This window comes from Tasmannia lanceolata, unplaced genomic scaffold (genome assembly GCF_043159265.1).
Source record: "Tasmannia lanceolata isolate RefF3 unplaced genomic scaffold, GAP_Taslan_0.1 ptg000048l, whole genome shotgun sequence".
Classification (NCBI taxonomy): Eukaryota; Viridiplantae; Streptophyta; class Magnoliopsida; order Canellales; family Winteraceae; genus Tasmannia; species Tasmannia lanceolata.
Genome location: NW_027518725.1, coordinates 4,281,321 through 4,302,669, shown reverse-complemented (window position 1 = coordinate 4,302,669; position 21,349 = coordinate 4,281,321). Strand labels below are relative to the sequence as shown.

The 21,349-nt window shown below is 37.6% G+C and overlaps 1 protein-coding gene across 1 annotated transcript; it reads left to right on the top strand.

The window, feature by feature from the left end:
* Window positions 1-1,052: 1,052 nt before the first annotated feature.
* On the top strand, window positions 1,053-13,138 carry LOC143864417 (auxin response factor 12-like). Its single transcript, XM_077375354.1, has 16 exons — window positions 1,053-1,298; window positions 2,117-2,315; window positions 2,774-2,886; window positions 2,975-3,073; window positions 3,165-3,221; window positions 3,301-3,456; window positions 3,531-3,615; window positions 4,362-4,452; window positions 4,554-4,718; window positions 4,807-4,929; window positions 5,217-5,292; window positions 5,786-5,933; window positions 8,317-9,158; window positions 9,239-9,429; window positions 10,500-10,691; window positions 12,709-13,138. Exons 2-15 carry the CDS (start codon window positions 2,273-2,275, stop codon window positions 10,675-10,677), a joined length of 2,367 nt encoding a protein of 788 aa, XP_077231469.1. The 5' UTR covers window positions 1,053-1,298; window positions 2,117-2,272; the 3' UTR covers window positions 10,678-10,691; window positions 12,709-13,138.
* The last annotated feature ends 8,211 nt before the right edge of the window (window positions 13,139-21,349 follow it).

Genomic DNA, 21,349 nt, shown 5'->3' with positions numbered 1-21,349 from the left:
TATGTGGGTGGTTTAATAAAATAAATTGTTCTAGCTGGAGGAACTTCTTCTTTCATAAATTTTTTTCATGGATTCTTTTACCATAAAATTTTCCACTATGTCTGATCTTTATTATGTTATAACATAAAAGATATTATTTTATGAAGTACAAATCAGCCAAGAGAAGGAACCTTAGCCCATGTTTGGTAACATGATTTATTTTCCATGAACTATTAGCTTACCAAGTGTTGAGAGAGGAGTAGAGTGTGGGAGAGGGAGACAGATGAGTCCTTGTTTTTCTTATTTTTCAGTCATCCCCGTATTGTCCATTTCTCTGACAAACTAATATTCCATGGAAAAAACGTTAATGGGTCTCAAACATGGCCAAAGGATCCATAAAATAGGTTTGGGAAGGGACTTGTTTGCCCCTTTCTTCCCCGATCCACGCCCCCTAGTAAATTTATGACTACTCTTTTTTACACTACAAGGGGGAAGTCAAGGGCATGGTTTTGAATTTCGTCGGAACCGAAACTTCGAATTTACGTTGGGTCCGAAACCGAATTTTGGCCGAAATCCAAATTTCTCCGATTACCAAATTCCGGCCAAAATTTTGAAAAAATGCAAAATTCGGTAATATCTTGACAAGAAAATGAATAGACGATAGTAATCGCCCACTTCATCTAAAATCTCGAAAACGACACCTTTTATTTTGGGCGATGATATTTTCACCCCCACTGCAGTACTCATTCACCCCTTTTAAACGTTATTTGACGTCAAAAAGCGTTAGAGTTGCCCACTGTTCACGCTAAAAGGGGCCGAATGCGTACTGCAGAGGGGTGAAGATATCATCTCCCTTTATTTTCTTACACGCTTTTCGTACTCTAAGACGAGGCAGCACACATGCCTTCCATCACGTCAGTCAGATCAAACAATACAATTCTACGATCCAGATCTCTCCATACGGTTAAACCGACGGTCTAGATAAAAAATTTCCAAAACTGTAAACTTTTCCGCCTCGAAAATTTTTCTGCCGCGTTTGGATAACGATTGCAATTAAAACTCTCCTCTCTCTCTCTCTCTCTCTCTCTCTAGAGGTGAAAAAGAGGTTGAGAAAAGCTCTTTCATGGCGATCTCAGAGATCGAGCGCTTTTCACAAAACTCAATTCTGGTTCTTTCTAGTGTTTTCTCTCTCTTGATTTTGGTGAAGCGATGAATGAGTTCAGAAAGAACTTTACCTTCTTTCGATTTCGCAGCGTTTTCAGAAGGAAGCTATTTCGCGATGATCTCGAAGATTGAGCACTTTTCGTTGCTGAATGGAGGTTATTTTTGCTCTTTCAATGATAATTTAAGTGAAGAAATGTATTAGTTCAGGAAAAAAAAAAAAAACTTTTTCTTTCTTTCAATTTCGGATCGTTTTACCAAGGAGAGAGGGATCTCAAGAAAGAAGTGCTTCTCGGAAGTAAATTAGGGTTTCTATTGCGATTTTAGTGAGCAAATGCGTGATTTATAAAGAATTTAGTAATGTTTTGGTTCTTTGCATCTTTCATAGCGATTACGCAGGTAATTTTGCTGAAGGAGTGTGAGATTTCCTGAATAGTCTTATTTTCTTTAGGTTTTATGAATGATAAGGTCTTACATTAGGGTTAGGGTAGTGGTTTTGGTGAGCGAACGCGTGATTTATAAAGAATTCAGTGGTGTTTTGGTTCTCTGGAACTTTCATAGCGGTCTAGAATGTTGAGCTTTGTTTAGAGCTGGATTGAGCTTCTTTTGACACGACTGCGGTTGTGATTTTGGTGAAGAAGTGTTAGATTTCCATAATAATCTTATTTTCTTTCTGTTCTCTGTAAGAAGAGAGCGGGAAGAAGCTAAATTGAAGATTTAGGGAAGGGAATTGGTAAATTATGAGCAGCTTTAAGAGTGTGATTTGATTTGAAGTGGTATGTATGTTGAAACACTTCATTCTTGAGGTTTTATTCTAAAGAACATGATTTGAGATCATTAGATGTTTATGTATGCTCTTGTGGTTTCTGGTTTGCCAGATGAGAAATCGTTTGAAGGTTGTAGTTTATAATGTCTTTGATTAGTTTTTGCTTCCGAAGATTTCATATGTGAAATGCAGAAGTTTTCTATTCTGTAGCAGTTTCAAGTGTGTAGCGTTTTTTGGTAGAATCCCAAATCGAAGATTTTTGAGCTTTTGAATGGAGAAGAGGGTGAAATTGGAGCAGTGGAGTGGAATTTGAGAGAAGCTTTTGACATCTTTGTGGGGGTTTTCTTGAAGAAAGAATTTGAAAAGATGAAGATTTTGGCTTCGGGGCTGGCTCCTCATGCTCAGGATGGTATATCTTATCCTGCCATTTTAAAGATTATTATCATTATATTATTCTTTTTTGACATTCGTCCATTTGAAACATCTTCCCTCTGTCGCCTTTCTAACAATATTGAGAAACAACCTATTGCTCCATAAGCTTAAGCTGTTAGATTTGGTGTTATTTAATCATTTATACTTCATCACTCTCCCTCGTGTGACCCCTCTTGCGGATTTTTAATATCAAGGAGTTGTTTGGTTTTGACGCGAGGCAATAGCTCTGATACCATGTAAAACAACCAATTATTCTAAAAGTTTAAACTGTTAAGAGTTTGTGTCATTTAATCATTTATACTTCAACATATATATTACAGAGGTCATGTGCACAAGTGTTTTGATATTTGTGAATTTTCTATATCACCATCTCTAATTATTTTTGTCCTAGAAAAACAATCTGAAGAGTAACCAACATTCTACACTTCTTGACAGAAGAAAAGAGATGTTTGAATTCAGAGCTTTGGCATGCTTGTGCTGGCCCTCTTGTATCCTTACCAACAGTTGGTAGCCGTGTTGTTTACTTTCCTCAAGGTCATAGTGAACAGGTGCAAATAAATTTGCAGAAAAGTACCTTTTTCTCTTTTCTTTTTCCAAAATTCTATAGCATTTTAACAAACCTTGTTTTGTGTGGAGGTTGCTGCATCAACGAACAAGGAAATTGATGGACATATACCCAATTATCCAAACTTGCCACCTCAACTGATCTGCCAGCTTCATAATGTTACCATGCATGTGAGTTCTACAGTACTATTTCTCGAGGTTTCGTTTCTCTGTGGGAAGGTGGGGAAATGGTTAAAAAGAGCAATGGGATGTGGAATTTCAGGCGGATGTTGAAACAGATGAAGTATATGCTCAAATGACCTTGCAGCCTCTGAGCCAGGTAAACCTGAATTTCTGTCTGTTACTACCTAATTTTAGGATTCTTTGCATAAAATAGTTCTGGAAACTTGTCTACTCAGCAAGAACAAAAGGATACTTATTTTCCTGATGAACTGGGAGTTCCAAGCAAGCAGCCAACAAATTATTTCTGTAAGACGTTAACTGCAAGTGATACTAGTACTCATGGGGGCTTTTCTGTTCCTCGTCGTGCAGCTGAAAAAGTGTTCCCTCCGCTGGTAGGTTTCTTTTGCAAAGTTGTCATGTATCGCATGATGTTTAATGGGGTAACGTTGTTTTTTTGTTCGTTCAGGATTTCTCTCAGCAGCCACCGGTACAGGAACTTATTGCAAGGGATCTCCATGATGTAGAATGGAAGTTCAGGCATATTTTTCGAGGTTAGCTGAGTATTCCTTTGTGACTAAACTTTTAAATGGCCAGAAAAAACACACTCTTAAAGACGAGTACCCATTACACACATTACAGCTTCCTCTACTTCATGGGTAGGTGAACAGGGATGTGAGACCCTAGGCACCAAAATGAAAAGCATATCTATTGATTTGTTTTAATAATTCGTCAAAGATGGGGCTGTCTGTGTGGTGGAGTGGGTTGGATGGGATGTGTCTGCATTATATTTGAATCATAGTAGCATCGAAATGCAGATAGAGTGAGAGACAATGTTAACAACATCTGTTAGTCTTGTAAGGATATACAAGTTAGGATAATTTGGCAACTTTGGTGATCGTACTTTAGTTTGATGGTCTGGCACGAGATGCCTAGTTTGTAATTTTTATTTTTGTTTCATTATCCGTGTATCTCGCTCATGTCAGCATGGTTTGCCTGGCCTTTTCATTTTAGAAAAAAAATCACTTGCTGATTATTATTTTTTTGGCAAACATGGTCTATGCATTGATGCACGATCTTGGGAGCATTGATGCACGCACTACGAACATCATAAGAACAAGTGAACATATCATGGGTCAATGGATGGTTTTCAATTCATTATGCCATTTGTTATATTATTTGTGCAGACCCTGAATATTTATGTGCAAACAAGAATCATATTTTCTACCATTAAAAAAAAAACAAGAATCGTATTTTCTACACATATGACCATTATTTTAATCAACAATTCCTTGTGCAGGCCAGCCCAAAAGGCACCTTCTTACTACAGGCTGGAGTGTGTTTGTTAGTGCCAAGAGGCTTGTTGCTGGGGATTCTGTGCTTTTCATTTGGTATGGCTTATCCTGTGATTATCTTGTTCCTTTTGGGGATGAAGCTTATGCATTTGTAACTTGCAAAATATTACCATCCCTATGTTTTTGGTCACTTTCAGGAATGAAAAAAATCAACTTTTATTGGGAATCCGACACGCCAGTCGACCACAGACCATAATGCCTTCATCTTTTTTATCAAGCGATAGCATGCACATTGGACTCCTTGCTGCAGCAACTCATGCTACTGTCACAAATAGTCGTTTCACTGTCTTTTATAACCCAAGGTAGCCAGGAATATTTCTTCTCTGCATGTTTTTGTTCTTCTTTTCAAAAATCTTTTTTATGGCTTTATGTGGATGCATATCTTTGCAGGGCTAGTCCGTCTGAGTTTGTCATACCACTGTCAAAATATGTAAAAGCAGTCTTTCACGCTCGTGTATCAGTTGGATTGCGTTTCAGGATGCTTTTTGAGACCGAGGAATCAAGTGTCCGTAGGTATGCTTGTCAGAGTTTATCAACACTTTTTTTTTGATACAGCAACAATTTCTTTGTATTATTAATGTATTGCTTTTTTTCCTTGGACTGGAGTGCATAAATAAATCTAACATGGCAAGCCTTCTTGCTACACCTATGAGGTCTGTTTTATTGGAATCACTTTGTTTGTAATTGAAACATAGTGTCATTCTATGTTTGTATTTTCAGTTTATACTTTATTTTATAATTATTTCTAGTTCATCAACAAACTTAAGGTCGATTTTATCTGAAACATATTTTTAATCCAGGTATATGGGTACAATAACTGGCATATGTGATTTGGATCCTGTTCGTTGGCCAAATTCTCATTGGCGTTCTGTCAAGGTAAACAAGCTTGAATGGAGTTATATTGCTTTGGAAAGATATCTTGGCAACCTCTTTACCAATATATAACAATTACCTCAAGTTCTCTGTAGATAATTTTGGGGAGGTATCTTTGGTGTAAGATACAGTAATAGAGGCAGAAACTATCTTTCGTAGTAATTTGATCACCTTTGTTCTACTCTTATATGTTTATATAATTATGTTCAAATGTGTTTGTATTCTTATCTTGGACTGCATGCATATGATATTGATCAAATAAGATATTTCTAGTACATGAGGTCATGAATCTTTTAATTTTTCCTTCGAAGCTTTCATCCGTAATTATGTTGCAGACACTAAGCCATTCTGCAGTAGGTAAATAACCCTCTACCTTAAGCTGATTATTGTTTGTATAGTTCAAACTTCAAAGTTCCTGAGTCTTTGCTCAAATATTCAAATTATCGTGCATGAGGTCTTCTTGATGTTGAATCAATTTTTCTTTTTATAAGTGCAGGTTGGTTGGGATGAGTCAACAACAGGTGAGAGACAGCCAAGAGTGTCTCTGTGGGAAATTGAGCCTTTAACATCTTTCCCCATGTATCCGCCATTGTTTCCCCTCAGGCTGAAACGTCCTTGGCATCCTGGGTTACTTTCTTTCCACGGTATATATTCTCTTGTTTTAATGGTCTTCTTTGGCAGTAAAGTTTGGTGGCTTTACTTTTCATTATGGCCACTAGCTCTCGGTACCATTAATTTCATAGTATACCGAGAGAGAAATAATAGAGATTATGTATTTTGAAACCATTGCACTTGTTAGAATCTACATTGAAGTATTGAAAGTGGAGAAGAGAGGAGAGAAAAGATGGAGAGGAGAATGCTTGAATGAGAGAGTTGAAACACACTGATATACATATACATATACATATACATATACATAGGTATGTATGCGTTCTACATAGAAAGACAGAAATATCCCTCTATAGAGTGAGGTATAACATGACCATTCTCAACAGCACTCTTGGTATGGTACAGTTTGGTTGCTTGAGTTTGATTTACCTGAAATATGACAATAGTGGGCTGGTGCTCGTTAAAGTTTTGTGATGTTTTGTTTATAACTGTAATGCCTTATCTCGTGGCATGTGATATTCATAACCGTGTCCTACATTTTGGAAAATGCTGTCGAATTTCTGTTTCTGTGTTCGTATTCGTATCTAGGTATCATAGAGTAGAGGTAGGGAGGGAGGGATATGCACAGTGACCGACATATGACTCAATATTTTCCAAAATGTAGGACATGGATATAGATATAGCTATCCCCATGTTATGAGATATTACATGAGACATTTATAAACAATATAATAAATCTCAATTTGGTTTAACTTAAATGATGGAATTAATTATAAATTTAAAATTGCATTTGTAAGACTCATAAGATAGAACTCCCAAGATCTACAATGATCAGACACAGTACGCTGGCCTCTAAAAATATTCGAGTATCATAAGATAGAACTCCCAAGATCTGCAATGATCAGAGACAGAAACTTGGGAAAAAGATTGCTCAAAACAGCCCATTGGGTCGTATAACTTAAGCTTAAGATCCAGGGGTTGGGCATGTAGCTCACTTGGCCGAGGTTTTGTATCTCGAACCTTGAGGTTGTAAGTTGAATCCCAGCTTATGAACATAGAGATGACTCTCCATGGGTATTATTCACATAAGCATCTTGAATTCCATCAACCCTTTAGCATAAAAAAAAGGAGAGGGGTGGGCTTTGACCTGAATTCCTGAAATCCGATAGAAAGGACTTGAATTCCTGAAATGGAAAAAATCTTTTGAATGAACACCTCAGCCTGACCATGGACCGTCACTGTGGTCTTTGAAATATATGTTTCCAAGTAATGTCTTCAATGGATATGTACGTATATATTTTTTTGAAATGGCAGAAGTATATTATGAAAGGGAAGGGGACCAAGATGGACTGCACCCAAAATTACACGGAAAGAAAAAGAACAAAAAAAAAAAAAAGAACAAAAGAAGAAAAAAAACGAAAACAACATAATCAACTACGGAGGGAGAAAATCATACCACTCCAACTCCAAACTGTCAACCCCACTTCTAGCCAACCCATCCGCCTCCCTATTAGCACTCCTCCCCACGTGATCGAAGGTAATAGACGAAACCGATATTAGATCCTCAATTTCATCAAAAAAGGATAAAAATCTCCAAGGAGGCAACACTACTCTTTTCAACCATCGAATCACATTGAGGGAATCACCCTCCACAATGGTATTATCCAAACACTCACTATCTTATCTCTTAATACCATGATACGCCGCCATCACTTCTGCCTCCGAGGCATCACATCTCCCCAAAGGGCCGGAGTAGGCCCACACAACTCCACCACTTTCATCACGAAGCAACCCGCCAACCCCAGCCGGAGCCGGATTTCCAAAACTCGAACCATCAAAATTCAATTTCCATTTCCCAAAAAGAGGAGCCTCCCAATGCTGAATAATCCGAGGCCGATTTTCCCTACTGAAGCAAACTACCCTCCATCCCTCCCATAGATCAAATGCCGATACAAATCGGAAGGATGGAAGACATTTCACCCAAGATATGTACGTATATTGTATGCAGCATAATAATGAGATGAATTTGACAAAGTTCTCTCAGCCATGTTGGTTGGGAATCTCTACCAAATTATTTTTCTGCAGCTTCAAATTCTACAATTGCATCTTTAGCTTTAGTGGAACTTTTTTTTTTCCAATTTTCTTCACTGATGTTGGAAATTGAATAGGGGTGGCATAATTTTCAAGGTTGCTCTTTTTTACATAACCGTCTGCACACACATTAATTCTATGAATGATTTGTAAATTCAGAAAGCTTTTTCATTGTGAGCTGACATTATGACACCCGTAAAGGCCATATGCGCTGAAACGTAGGATCCTTGTAGGATCCCACCAGGGGACTATTTTTAGTTAAACACAATATTAAATTGTGTTCTCATCTTGCAATAGTGTTCATCTTCTATTTTTTCCTTATTTCAGAGAATAAAGAAGATGAAGGTAATTCCTTCATGAGCATGAGAGGGGATACCCAGGAGCGAGGCCTTCAGTCCTTGAATTTTCAACCACTTGGTGTGGGCCCCTGGATGCAACAGAGGCTTGACCCCATGCAATTTTTGCACTTCCAGCAACCTTTCCAATGTCCACAACAGCTGGGTGGGCCCAACTCACTGTTGTTGCAGCAAATCATTCAACAAACACAGTCTCAACAGATACTGCATGGAGAGTCACATAATATATCAGAGAAACAGCAACAACACACCTACCCAGAAATGTTTCACTTTCCAAATGATCAGATAAATCAACTACTATCTCCTTTGCCCACTTCATTGTGTAAAAAATCTCCCTTTCCAGATACAAACGGCGCCTTCTCATCGGCAATAACTCCTACCTCCATATCGAGTATGTTGGGTTCATTGGGTCCGGAAGAAAGTGCCAATCATCTGAACCTTTCAAGAAATGGCCAGTCCATTATGATTGAACAGCCCCAGCAACCTTGGGTACCAAAGTTAATGATGCCACAGGTCAGCTCCTTTGGGAATACGGTATCACTTCCTCCATTCCCTGGGAAAGAAGGTGCCATGGACCCACAAAATTATACTCCAGATTCCCAGACTCATACCCTGTTTGGTGCTAATATTGACTCATCTCTGCTCCCTACTCAAGTTCCAAATCTCAGTTCTGTTTCGATAGACACAGACGTATCTGCAATGCGATACGCTACTTCCTGTTATCAAAGCTCGATGTATGGTTGCATAAATGACTCCTCCAGTTTGCTACAAGATCCTGGGCAAGTTGAGCCGGCAACCAGAACATTTGTTAAGGTGAGTGAAACAAACAAGATTCTTTCCTATTGTTATAGCTTACAATTGTTGAACTGAAGTTGCTGTTTAAATTTGTGCAGGTTCATATGTCGGGATCAGTTGGGAGGTGTTTGGACATCACCCGGTTCTGCAGCTACCATGAGCTGCGAAAGGAGCTAGGTCAGATGTTTGGCATTGAGGGGCTGCTTGAGGACCCTCTAAGATCAGGCTGGCAGCTTGTATTTGTCGACAGGGAGAATGAATTACTTCTCCTTGGAGACGACCCTTGGGAGTAAGTTTTAACGTTATGCAACAACCAGATGTGAAATGATTTCATGTATAGTCTTCGTGTTTATGTTAGAAGTGTGTTTCCTTTTCTCACTTTCTGAATATGCTTATTCTATTTTCTGGGTAAACCATGGTATGTTACTGAAAATCATTGATTTAATTTCTGATTTCCTTGAATTTACATGGATAATTTTTTTTAAAGTTTGGGGTGTTGATGTTTTTTTTTTTTTTTTTTGAATGATAGCCAAAAATTTTATTAAAAAAATTTGGTGTGTTATTGTTTCTGGATGTTGAAAGCTGTTTTCTGATGGTCATAGGTATTGTTTAGTATTGACTGAGAATGAAGGGTATGTCACGGTAATAAGGCTATCTAGGTGTCAGGACAACAGTGCGTGCTTCTGATACAAATGATAAACATGGTTGCGAATTGCATTAACCACAGTTCCCTAACCATAAATAACTATGAAAAGAACCATTCATTATTACAAGCTGATTGGGCCACCGTATTCCAACTTCCTGCTGACGACGCTTCCAAAGATCCCAATATGCATCCATCAAGCTAGCCCATTATGTAACTCAACAGCCATCCATTGAGTGTTCAGCTACATCCACGATATATATTGGATCATTAGGTGTCCATTGTTTTCCCTAGTTATTGTCTCTAGTGTTGGTTCAAAGAATTTGGATTGCCTGAGATCCTTTGTCCCCACACACCCCCCCCCCCCCCCCCGCGTTTCTTTTAGATAGGCATAGGGGTGGTGCTTTTTGCTCTTGATTGTAATATCTTTTTTATATTAATACACTAGCAGGGGTCCTGCCTAACCCCGGCATACCAATGAGGAAAAAAAATTCCAATTTCCTATCGAGAGTATGAACTGCTTAGAAAGAAGTGGGAAGTATGATCTCTCTAGCTTTTTGTAAATAATGTATGGTAGATCAAGATACTTTCTCCTGAGGAAGTGAAATATGTATTTGTGTTTGTTTTCTGTGGTTTTGTTATGCTGAGTAAAACTTTATGAAGTATCTGTTTGTGTTTGTTTTCTGTGGTTCTGACACACTTTATCACTTATGCAGGGCATTTGTAAATAATGTATGGTATATCAAGATACTTTCTCCCGACGATGTGCATGAACTTGGAAAGGAGGAATTCGAGTCCTTAAACCCTACTGGAGGTCAAAACCTGAGCAACAACAGCAATGACGCTCAGAACCTTGCGTCTGGAATACCCTTAGTGGGCTCGCTTGGATATTAAATGGATACAACGTGGTATGTCATACATTATACATGCATTTGGGCCACTCATAGGCACAAACGATGGCACATACACACACATTAACACATACTGTGTGTGCATATATATATTTATATGCACACACCCCATCCAAAAATCTCAAGCTTGTAAATCAAAAAGGGCACCAAATCAATCACAGAGTACCTTTAAAATCTCAGAAACGTCTTCAGTTCCCATATAGTCATTGATAAGTGTTTTCAGTTCCAATTTTAAGGTTTCACGTTTCACTTTTGGTATGTGCTTCGGTCGTTACGGAAATGGGAAAATGTTGGTTTCGGATGGAAATTTTGTATAATCATAGAAATGTATGGAAACATATGCAAATGATGGATATTTAAGATGAAACTTCAGGAACTGCTAGAATAAGACAAATACACGCCAAAAAACTTTCACATAAGCCAATGGAACAATATATCTTCTCTTTGTTCGGTCTGACAACAGAATAGCCGATGTCTTTAGCGAAGGACTTCTTGCATCATTACTTCTCATGCTAGAGCCAAACTGGTTGTCCATACTCCCATTAGTTTAGTTTGAGGGAGAGTAATAGGCGTACTTAACGCGGTGGTTTAGGGTTTCTTCATGATATTTTGCGTGATGATATAAATATTAATATGCTAAACCCACTTTGGGTTTTAAGCGCTTCTCCCAAAGCGATAATTCTATATTTTAATTCTGGAATAATTTTCTGTACAAAAGGAATATAGTATATCTTTTAGATGGCGTCCCTTGGGCTGCACATAGCCCTTCTTTATTAGGGGATAACCCTGGACTCTTTCACCATTAGAATAGAAGTCTTGATTCTATAAAAATCTTCTAGGGTCTTGATGCAGAATCCTTTAAAATCTTCTTATTTCCTATCTTTGGTGTGTCTACCTTGCCGAGCTTTCATAACAGGGATTTTTCAAAACCCATCTGACTAGTCCCCAAAAGAATTATGAAAAATAGCCATGAAATCCAGCTCCTGCATGCAAAACGACAGGGTTTAGGCCCCATCTGATGCAAGTATAACTTGGGCCTTCTGTTTTTTCCCCTCTCCCTGTGTTTTTTTTGGTGAGAAGAGCCTGAACTGAAGAAACTTAGATGGCCTCAATATGTACTCTCCTATGATTTGGCCAACATTTTGAATTTATTGCCGACACACGTGTCGTGTTGTGTCGGACACTACACCCGTGTCCACACGTGTCGACACTCCTTTAGACACTTTTAAATGTACTGCTAGAAGTGCCAGTAACTTTATATGTACCCATCTGTATGTATGAGTGTGACACTATTTCTTGATTTTTAGGGGTTGCCATGTCAGATACCTCGTATCCATGTCGAAACTTGGCACACAAATCGTGTCCACAAATCATGATTATTTGTACTTTCTATTTTAGCCGTGTCCCCGTTTCTAACTTTTTGGAGTTTGCCGTGTCCGACACTCCGTGTCCTTGTCGACATGCGACACTCGTGTCAGTGTCCACAAATCATTGGTACTCTCAAAATAGGATCATCTCATCTGCTTTCTATTGACCATAATAAAATTTACCCTGAATCACTAATGGTCATATTCAGAGAAATGACCCATATACTCTTCTGTATCTGAAAGCATTCTTGTGCAGCAAGAGTGTCCACAAATGCTTCTAGAAGGTTATTTTTGCCAAATTTTTATTTTTATTACGGACAATTCCCATAGCTGAGTGCACAATCAAAATGGCACTGGCATGTGCTCCGCACCACTTAAGAGTTATGACTGTAGTGGTACGGGCCTATGATCGTTTAATTGGGTGTGTTGGTGTAAGGAAATCTGATGTCCTGGCCTTAGCTCTATAAAGTTTCTTCTTCTGCTGCGGTTCCTATTATTATTTGGGTCATAAAATAGTTTTCTAGTATTTCTCACTGCCTCAGGTCTCTCTTTCTGCCTTTTCTGGTAATTTAGTTCGTTTAACCTGTGGTTTCAATTTGCAGACACAACAGTGATGTAATTACGGTTAGATCTCTCTTGGCATGCAGGTTTTTCTAAATGGACCATGTTCATTTTACAGAAGGGCTCTCCAACTTTGCACGTGCTTTATATTAGTTATTATGTGAGGTGAAGTTACAGACAATTAATGGTGAGTAGAACCCACAGTTTCCTCTGTAATATATACATGGTTGAACACCTGATGTCTCTTTAACATCCTGTTTTTCTTATGGCTAGTCATAATGAAAGTCATCCTTCCCTGATAATCAAATTCCCTTCAAAAGGATCGATCCATATGAATGGCGATTTATGACTCTCACTTGTACTCAGTAATTATCTTAAGTACACCTCTAAAGGGACGAGCACCTGATGTCTCTTTAACTTTCTATGTATTGTTTATGGCTTTCAGTTGATGATTTGTGGCTCTCACTTGTACTCATTAGACATTATCAATAAGTACACCTCTACTAGCTTTATCAATTCTTCAATAAGTACACCTCTACTAGCTTTACTAATTCTGTGCATGTTGCTTTCAAAATGTCGTGTGCAAAAGCATAAATAAAAAATGGTATGCAGAGCTTGTCAATTCGTAGGTAATGAATTGTACAATCCAGCCAAGTGGTCTCAAGATTCCAAATGGATGTGCCCTTTTCTTGCGAAAGTATTTTGTTTACTAATTATTCATTTGCTTGATGAGACAAGCTATTTTTTTTTTCTAGAAGGGATTCTTTTGTTGAAAATTAGGGCAATGCAAGTTAAAAGATAATTGGGATTATTAATGGTGTGATTGTTGGTTATTTAACGTTCTCGCATTTGTGGAGTTTATTAATTTCTGCTAGATTGTTTAACTCTACTGCCTTCGTTATAAAGAACTTCAGATCATGCATGTATGACTGATCTGTGAAGAAAGAAAAAGAATAGATGGAGGATAATACCGATGGGCACATGAGCAGTCTGTGGGGTTTCTTCATTTCAATGCATCGATTATTGATATGCTCATGGATGTGGTGTTTCTGCTGCGTGCAGTTTCAGTATTTGCTAAAGTAGCAAATGCTTTGATGATGGGAGATTCCATATAATATCTACATTTCTGAATTTTTGCAGTGAAGAAAATTGATGACACAAATGATGAATAAAAGAAGAGCTACTTGAAACCCTAACATATAGGACTGGCATGTAAGAACAGAAATGACATGGGCCCCATAGAAGATGCTATTAAACTTGAGTAGTAGAGTATGGATGGTAGAAATGCATTGTTCACTCCAAGGTTTTTATCTTGGAGACAATATTTGGGAAGTTCATCAGAGACGGAATGTGTGATACATCTATACTATTGGTCCAATCAAATGTCTAGAAGACCTAAGAGTGTGCATGTGAATTGATAGTTGGGAAGGGATCTTTATTCAACATGGAAATGCTGCTTGTACTCTCTACTCCCAACTTTGAAGATCTGCCGCCTATAATTAATTATGTTTTAGTGTAGAAGATGCATGTATCTCCTCTGAATTTGTTCTGTAGCCTTCTATCCCTTCTTTTTTTTTTTATTTCCAAAATCTTATGACTAAGAAAAAGGTTGCTAAAGGGCATGAATATGGAGGCATGCATTACTTTGATGATGGTGGTGGTGGTCCTAGCTCTCTAGGCTCTAGCAGTACTGTCTTTGCCTTCTCCTCTTTAGTTGCACTGCCGTGTTGGCCATCCTTCATTGCACGATTTGAAGATTTTTTCCTTCTTTCAGTCTTTGTTATCCTTAGATTGTGAAACTTCTCAGGTCAGTTAGCATGACAGAGTGTCTTTCTAATCTCGAGTCGATAGCCATGTTACTAATCCTTTTTTGTTAGTTCCTTTAGATGTTTGGAGACCTGTTCATGTAACCTCTTATTTGAATTTTCAATACTTTTTTGTGGTAGGTAAGCTGGTATTGAACCTCCCACCTCATGGTTGAAGAACCGTCTTTACCAATTGAGCGAGAGGCTCAACCCGAATTTTTCAATACTTTGTCACCTTTGTAGATATCTTTCAAGAATGACTTGGTTAACTTTAATGAAAGATCTTTTTGAGTCATTTGCCATCTTTAAAATCTTCTATTATGAAAATAAAAATGCAATTTGGCGTTTGTATTCGTACTTTGCAATTGTAAAGTGGGAAGGAGTATACCTATAATCAATTCTTTGAGTTCATTACTGGACATGACATGAAACATCAAACCTCATGTACCTATATACCTCAACAAATTAGGGTTGCTGAAATAAAGAACCCTAATCTACTTGAAATTAGACATGCTTTATTTTTCCCAAATGAAAGCACCTAAATTTTGTTTAACAGTGATTTAGATTTAACTACTTGTTTTCTCATATATCTGATGTTGTCCCCTATTCTTCATGGTCCGACTCATTCTATTTTGTTTTTGGCACTTGTATCTTCTTCCTATATGTATATTTTGAGTTTATATGTTTTGTTTATCTTCTTCCTCTATGGGTATAAAGTGTGTCTTCTTGTGGTACTATAACTGTTTTAAATATTCTATTTTATACCTAGGTTTCAAGTGCTCTTTTTACTCCTCTTGAGCCAGTTCTTTTCTTTTTGGATGAAAGTTCGTTGATGTGGATTTGCCATGTCTGCCTCTTCCATCCCTGCTCCTGAATCTCCACATTCCTGAAACAGCCCTCCCCAAAAAGGTTTAAAGTCTCTCTCGAAAATCACAAGGGCCCGTTTGGATGCCACTAAAGCCTGGAAACTCTAGGAAAGAGTAAAAAATAACTTCACTCTCTCTTTCCTAGAGCAGTTTGGATGTTTTCCCTGCAGGATGTCATTACCTACCTCTCTCAAATTTTCAGTAAGAAAGATTACCCTTTGTCTCTGTTTATGTCTCGGATTGAAACAAATTACTATAATTTGCCCTCGCCTACGGATCAGTCAACATTTTTCGCAAATTTTACGAACAGAAGCCCTTATTTTCATATTTGTCATTCCTTAATTCCGAATCTACTCTTTTGAAGAAAATAAGTCCCTTGAAATTTTGAACCTGGAATTGTATCCCCATGGAAGAAATGTTTAAAAAGTCACCTAATCGTTCGAATCTTTGTTGCATTCCCTTTTATGACACCAGGCGGGGCCAAGCCAATAAAGAAACAAATCGATTCAATGAGCAAAAGGAGAGAGAGAGGGATTTGAACCCTCGATAGTTCTGAACAAAGAACTATACCGGTTTTCAAGACTGGGGCTATCAACCACTCGGCCATCTCTACGAGAGACAATCTCTATTTTATTCCCCCAAATAGAACATGGCCATATGAGTGGATTTTTTTTATTTTATTTTTTCTGATCCTTCCATAAAAAGATTCATTCTCTTCATAAAAAGTAGGAGGTAGAACCAATAAAGATTTCTTTTTCGATTCATCCTTGGAGTTGAATACCTCATTCAAGATTTTTTTTTGATCCAATCCGTAGAAATCAATAGAAAAAGGCAAATACCTTATGATACACCAGATCCGGCTCGGTTATTGATAGAGTGAATAGATCCGCCATTTCTTGAAATCTCTCTTTTGGTGTCCCATCTTAATCTACCATATCTAACTGAATGAGATTTCTCGTAAATAGATCCTATTTTTTATCGAGTTAACCAGAAGAGAAGAGGTGAATTACATGAGTCTCAAACTCTAATTTGAATCAATAATCAAATCAGTTTTATCTTTTCTCCCACCTTTAGAAGAATGAAGCATAGGTATCCTCCCCCTATCCTTAGAATTTTATGAAAGGTAACTATCTCGGTTTCATTTTCATATAGAAATTCATATAGAATCTTTGAAAATGATTTTCTTTCCTCCAAAAGAAAGAAAGGATTTACTATCTTTGGATCTGATGCTACACCGCTGCTCAATACCTTAGTAGATCGACTCTATAAGACCCATTCCTCTTTCATCCCAAATCCGGAGGAAAAGGGTGGAATCTATGCTCTCTCTCACTTTCCATTTTCCTTCTCAAATAAAGCCAACCAAATGACAACAGGAAAGTAGTATTAATTTTTACCTTCACACTACTTTGCTGTCACATTCACACTAATAAATTAGCAGCATCCAAACATATCCTTCAAGGGTAAGTCTGGATGCACCAAAATCCATAGGAAAATCAAAGTAAGAGGAAACAGTTTACATCTCATGGCATTGTTTGAGTTCGATTTTCTACACATGGCAGTCCTCGTTGGCTGTAAATTTTTCTAATGGAAAGAGAAGTAAAGAAATGGGAATCCATATTGCTTTCCTTCTTCTATACCATTAGTATCCAAAAGGATCTAAGGCTCTGTTTGATTGCATGCACACGGGAAAGGAAAGTGAAAAGGACTGATTGTTTTATTAGGGAAATGATTCCCTTCTCCCCACTACACGGGCGCACACACACACCACGACCACTACCACCATCGCACACACACACATTCACTGCCTGATGATAAATTCACCCCGTTTAATGTTTTTCTCTGCCTTTAAATTTTATTATACGCATTTCTATGATTGTGATTTCATTATATGCATTAATAATAAAACAAGGGAAGTGATTAAATCCACCCCTTTTGATTACTTGGGACACCCCAGCAGCAGTGTATCAATGACCGCAGAGAGGCTGATGTACTTCACGTAAGAATTCAATGGGGTTAGATTGCCACGTACACTGCTGCTGGGTGTCCCAAGTAATAAAAAAGGGCGCATATATCACTTCCCTAAAACAAAATTCTATGTAAAAACATTCCATGATAAAAAAAAAAAAAAAAAAAAAAAAGGTTGGAAACGAATAACGATAAGATTATGGAATCGCTTGAGATATTTGATTTTCTTCCTCCTTAAGGAGCCTTGTTTGGAAATAATTCAAATCCTTTCCTTTTCAAGGAGAGGCAACCAAACGGAGCCTTAAAGATAAGTTTGTAACAGTAGGGCCCACATGAATGAATGATCTAAACCATTTACGGAAGTTTTGTGATTGAATTGCTCCATTGTATTCCTCAATTTTTCCTAACATAAATACCCTTCGATGAAGGGACGGCAGTGGTTCTAAATAGTAATTGGCCAAGCTGAAAACTGGGGCAATAACGTCAAGTGAAGGAAAATAGAAAAAGAAAGGAAAAGGAGAAAAGTATCGGACCTTTAAAACATATCGGTATCGGCCGATATTTTTAAGTATCTAAAACTTGCCATTGAGGCTCCAATATGATCGATACTCTCCTTGTTTTTTTTGTGGCCCCTACTCCACAACTGTGAATTGGTAGGTGCACCAAATGTGTGCAAGACACGTTGCACATTTGTTTGGTGATCCGGTCCATTGATTTGCACCGGATGATCTTAGCCCTTTAATTTGTGGAAAAAAGCATCAATTTACTATTTTCCAAGAAAAGTTTAATTATTAATTTTCCACAAGCCTTGATCTAGACGATGTGATCATGTTGGCCCACAAGATCAACAGTCCGGATCATCAGTCAAGTGCTTGTACATCAATCGAGATGGTAGGGGCATGGTTGGTGCACGATTTGATATCTGGCCATGATTCATCTAGTAGGCCACATTAAGTCTGATCCATTCTGATCGGATGATCCCGACCCTTTAATTGTACCTGATTTTAATATTTATTGCTTGGATGCTATTGATCTGGAATCTTGTTTCAATAATGGGAAAATATCTATTCTATCACTCAATGACAATTGCCCACGTCTACGGTGGGGTCCAATCATCACCAAAGGTTATATGAAAGTATTGGAGAGTATTGGGCCCCACAAGACATGTATGTGTAATCAGGACCATTGATCTGGTGGACTATTATCAAATCGTTTCTGTCACATTTTGAACAGATGATCAAGGCCCTTAAAAATCAACTCTGGCTTCTCTTAGTAGAACTAGAAACAAAGTCTGAAAGAACAAAGGGCTAGGATCATCTCATCGGAATGGATTTCTACTAACGAGGCAGATAAACAGTCCCGATCACGTCCAAGTAGCAAGAGATGCATCAGAATACGATGTATCCCATTCCATTGCATTGAACGGCTAGGATTGTCCAATCAAACCAGCTTCAGAGCCATGGCCCATCTATGATGGGCCAACATGGGCCCCACTCAAGGTGGCAAACGGGCCGGCACCGCACGCCCAAATGAGGCCTGGATAGGCCCGCGGGCCGAGCACGGCATTGGTACAGAAGGGTTCATGGGCCGTGCCGGGCCGGGCCGGAATCCTCGAGGCTAGGCACGGCATGGCCCGCGGCACGCCATGCCGGCCCGCGTTTTTTATTTTATTTTTTTGAATTAAAACATTTCTCGGATCTCCATGGGGATCCCACGGAGTTCCGAGAAAGTTTTTTTTTTAAACAAAACATTCCTCGGAACTCCGTGGGATCCCTACGGAGTTCCGAGAATTGTTCTCGGAATTCCGTGGATTCCCACGGAGTTCCAAGAAATGTTCTGTTTTAAAAAAAAAACTTTTTTTTTCAAATTTTGTAAACAATTTTCTTGGTCCCCTTTTGTCGATTTTTGTTTACAATTTTCTTGGCCCCCCTTTTGTCAATTTTATTTACAATAGTAATTTAGAAACAAAGATCGATTGTGCCCGGAATATTTATCAAGAAACCCGGGCGGCACATTTATTTTTATCAATATCAAATATTATAACAAGAAAAGAGGAGTTGAGGAGGACATAGAACCTTGCCTTTAACCCTTTAAAGGAAAGAAAAGAGAAAAAATAAATACAACTTTGAAATTACAATAACTTCTAAATTAAAAGTCTTCAACAATCTTCAGATGATGAGCTCGACCCTTCCAGTCCTTGTATCCTAGCATCTGCATCAAGCCAGTCCTTCAAGCACACATATACCTCCAATGTTTTTTATGACATTTTGGTTCTTCTGTCTTCTAAAACTCCGTTACCTGCACTAAAAGTGGACACCGATGCTACTGTAGACACCGAGGGAGGGGGATTAGTAGATCACGTGCCATGTCGGATAGCACTGGATTGATATAATGTTCATTTTCCAAATACAATGATAACTCAATGCAAGATGCTTCACCAACACTACTAGGTTTGCTCTTTTTAAGCTTATTAAAGTAATAATTGGATTATTTTAGGTCCCGAGCTCGTAGAAGAACTGGGTCTTCTTTGTCCATGTTCCACCTCATATATATGATACATAGACCTTAATAATGATTTAATTTCATTTATACTATTCCTTGAATCTTTATTATCATTACCGAGGTTGTTATTGCACTCTTCTAAAAAGACTTCTAAACCTTATAACTTAAACCTAGAGTCCATTACTATAGTGAAGGAATATAAAAGTGGAATTTCATTAAAATATTTTTAAAATTTTGCCTCCATGATTTCAATTATTTGTTCATGTCTTTCAGTTCTATTTTTTTTAAAAAAGTAAGCTTGATGTTATAAAAGTTACATATAATTATGTTTGATGTTAGTTTGTAAACAGCAGAAAAAACATTAGTTGTAGTATAAAAAACTTCAAGGAAACTCATGAAACCCTCACAAGTGTTCCAATTAGGGAGACCTACAGTGTAACGGAGAGGTTGAGGTATATTTTCATTACCAAATGATTGAAATAATTTTTTATATGGGAGGCAATGTTTGAACATTAAATAAGTTGAATTCCATCTATGTCTAACATCTAATTTGAATTTAGAAAATTCTTTTCTATAGGTGTTGCATAATTTTGCAAATTCTTGTCTTCTAGACATTGAAGAATTAATAAATGTAATATAAGTTTTAATATTTTCTATTTGTGGGTCAATAAGAGCTAAACCATCTTGCATAACCAAATTTAAAATATGGCATGCACATCTAATATGAAAAAAATTTCCACTTAAAATAGGTTTCAATTCAGTTTTTAATAACTCTACTGCGGAACTATTATTACTAGCATTATCTAAAGTTATAGAAATTTTATTTTTTTGTAATATTATATTCACGGGCAGTATTTAAAATATGTGTTGATATAACATTTTCAGTATGTGGGTAATCAATAAGACTAAAGCTAATAATTCTTTTTTTCTAAAAGCCAATTAAAGTTGATATAGTGTGTGGTTACACAAATATATGAATAACCCTTTTTGGTACTCCAAATATCAGAAGTAAGTGCAATTTTCCCATTAAATCCTTCAAAATATAAAATCAGTTGTTGTTTATGTTCATTAAAAAGTTTACAACTGTCTGATTTTAGAGTATTTCTAAGTACCATTTTAAAAGCATGATTTAAAGTTTGTTTAGCATATTTTTCAAAACGTTTATCTTCTCCAAAAACAAATGGTTGTTCGGAGTGTATAACATATGCAGCTAGTTCTCTTCTATTATTATCATGAGAGTAGGAAAATGTTCCTATTGAACTAGACGTGCGACTTAGTTGAGTTTGCTTAGGGTCTAACGGGCCATGCTTTTTACCACAAGCGTCGGCATGCCTTTTTAAGTGGCCCGTTCCACTCGAAACATTAGAACTAAGATCCCTTTTACAATATTTACAAATTGCCCTAACTTCTACTTTCCCATCGGGACGTCTTATCTCTTCACTAGTGAAGGTAGACCAAATAGTTGAAGTTCTACCCCTTTTAGCTTTAGAGCGAGAAAGAGCTTGGCTCCCACTAGCACTAAGGTTGGGTTCATTTTGGACTTCAAATTCGTGTTCACTCCACTGACCTCCAAAACAAGCTTTCATTAA

Excerpts from the sequence above, each read along its gene's own strand:
- LOC143864417 (XM_077375354.1), top strand. The coding sequence starts at position 2,273 with ATGAAGATTTTGGCTTCGGGGCTGGCTCCTCATGCTCAGGATG. Across the intron at positions 2,316-2,773 it reads GGCTCCTCATGCTCAGGATG|AAGAAAAGAGATGTTTGAAT; the intron begins GTATATCTTATC and ends ACTTCTTGACAG. Across the intron at positions 4,453-4,553 it reads GATTCTGTGCTTTTCATTTG|GAATGAAAAAAATCAACTTT; the intron begins GTATGGCTTATC and ends GGTCACTTTCAG.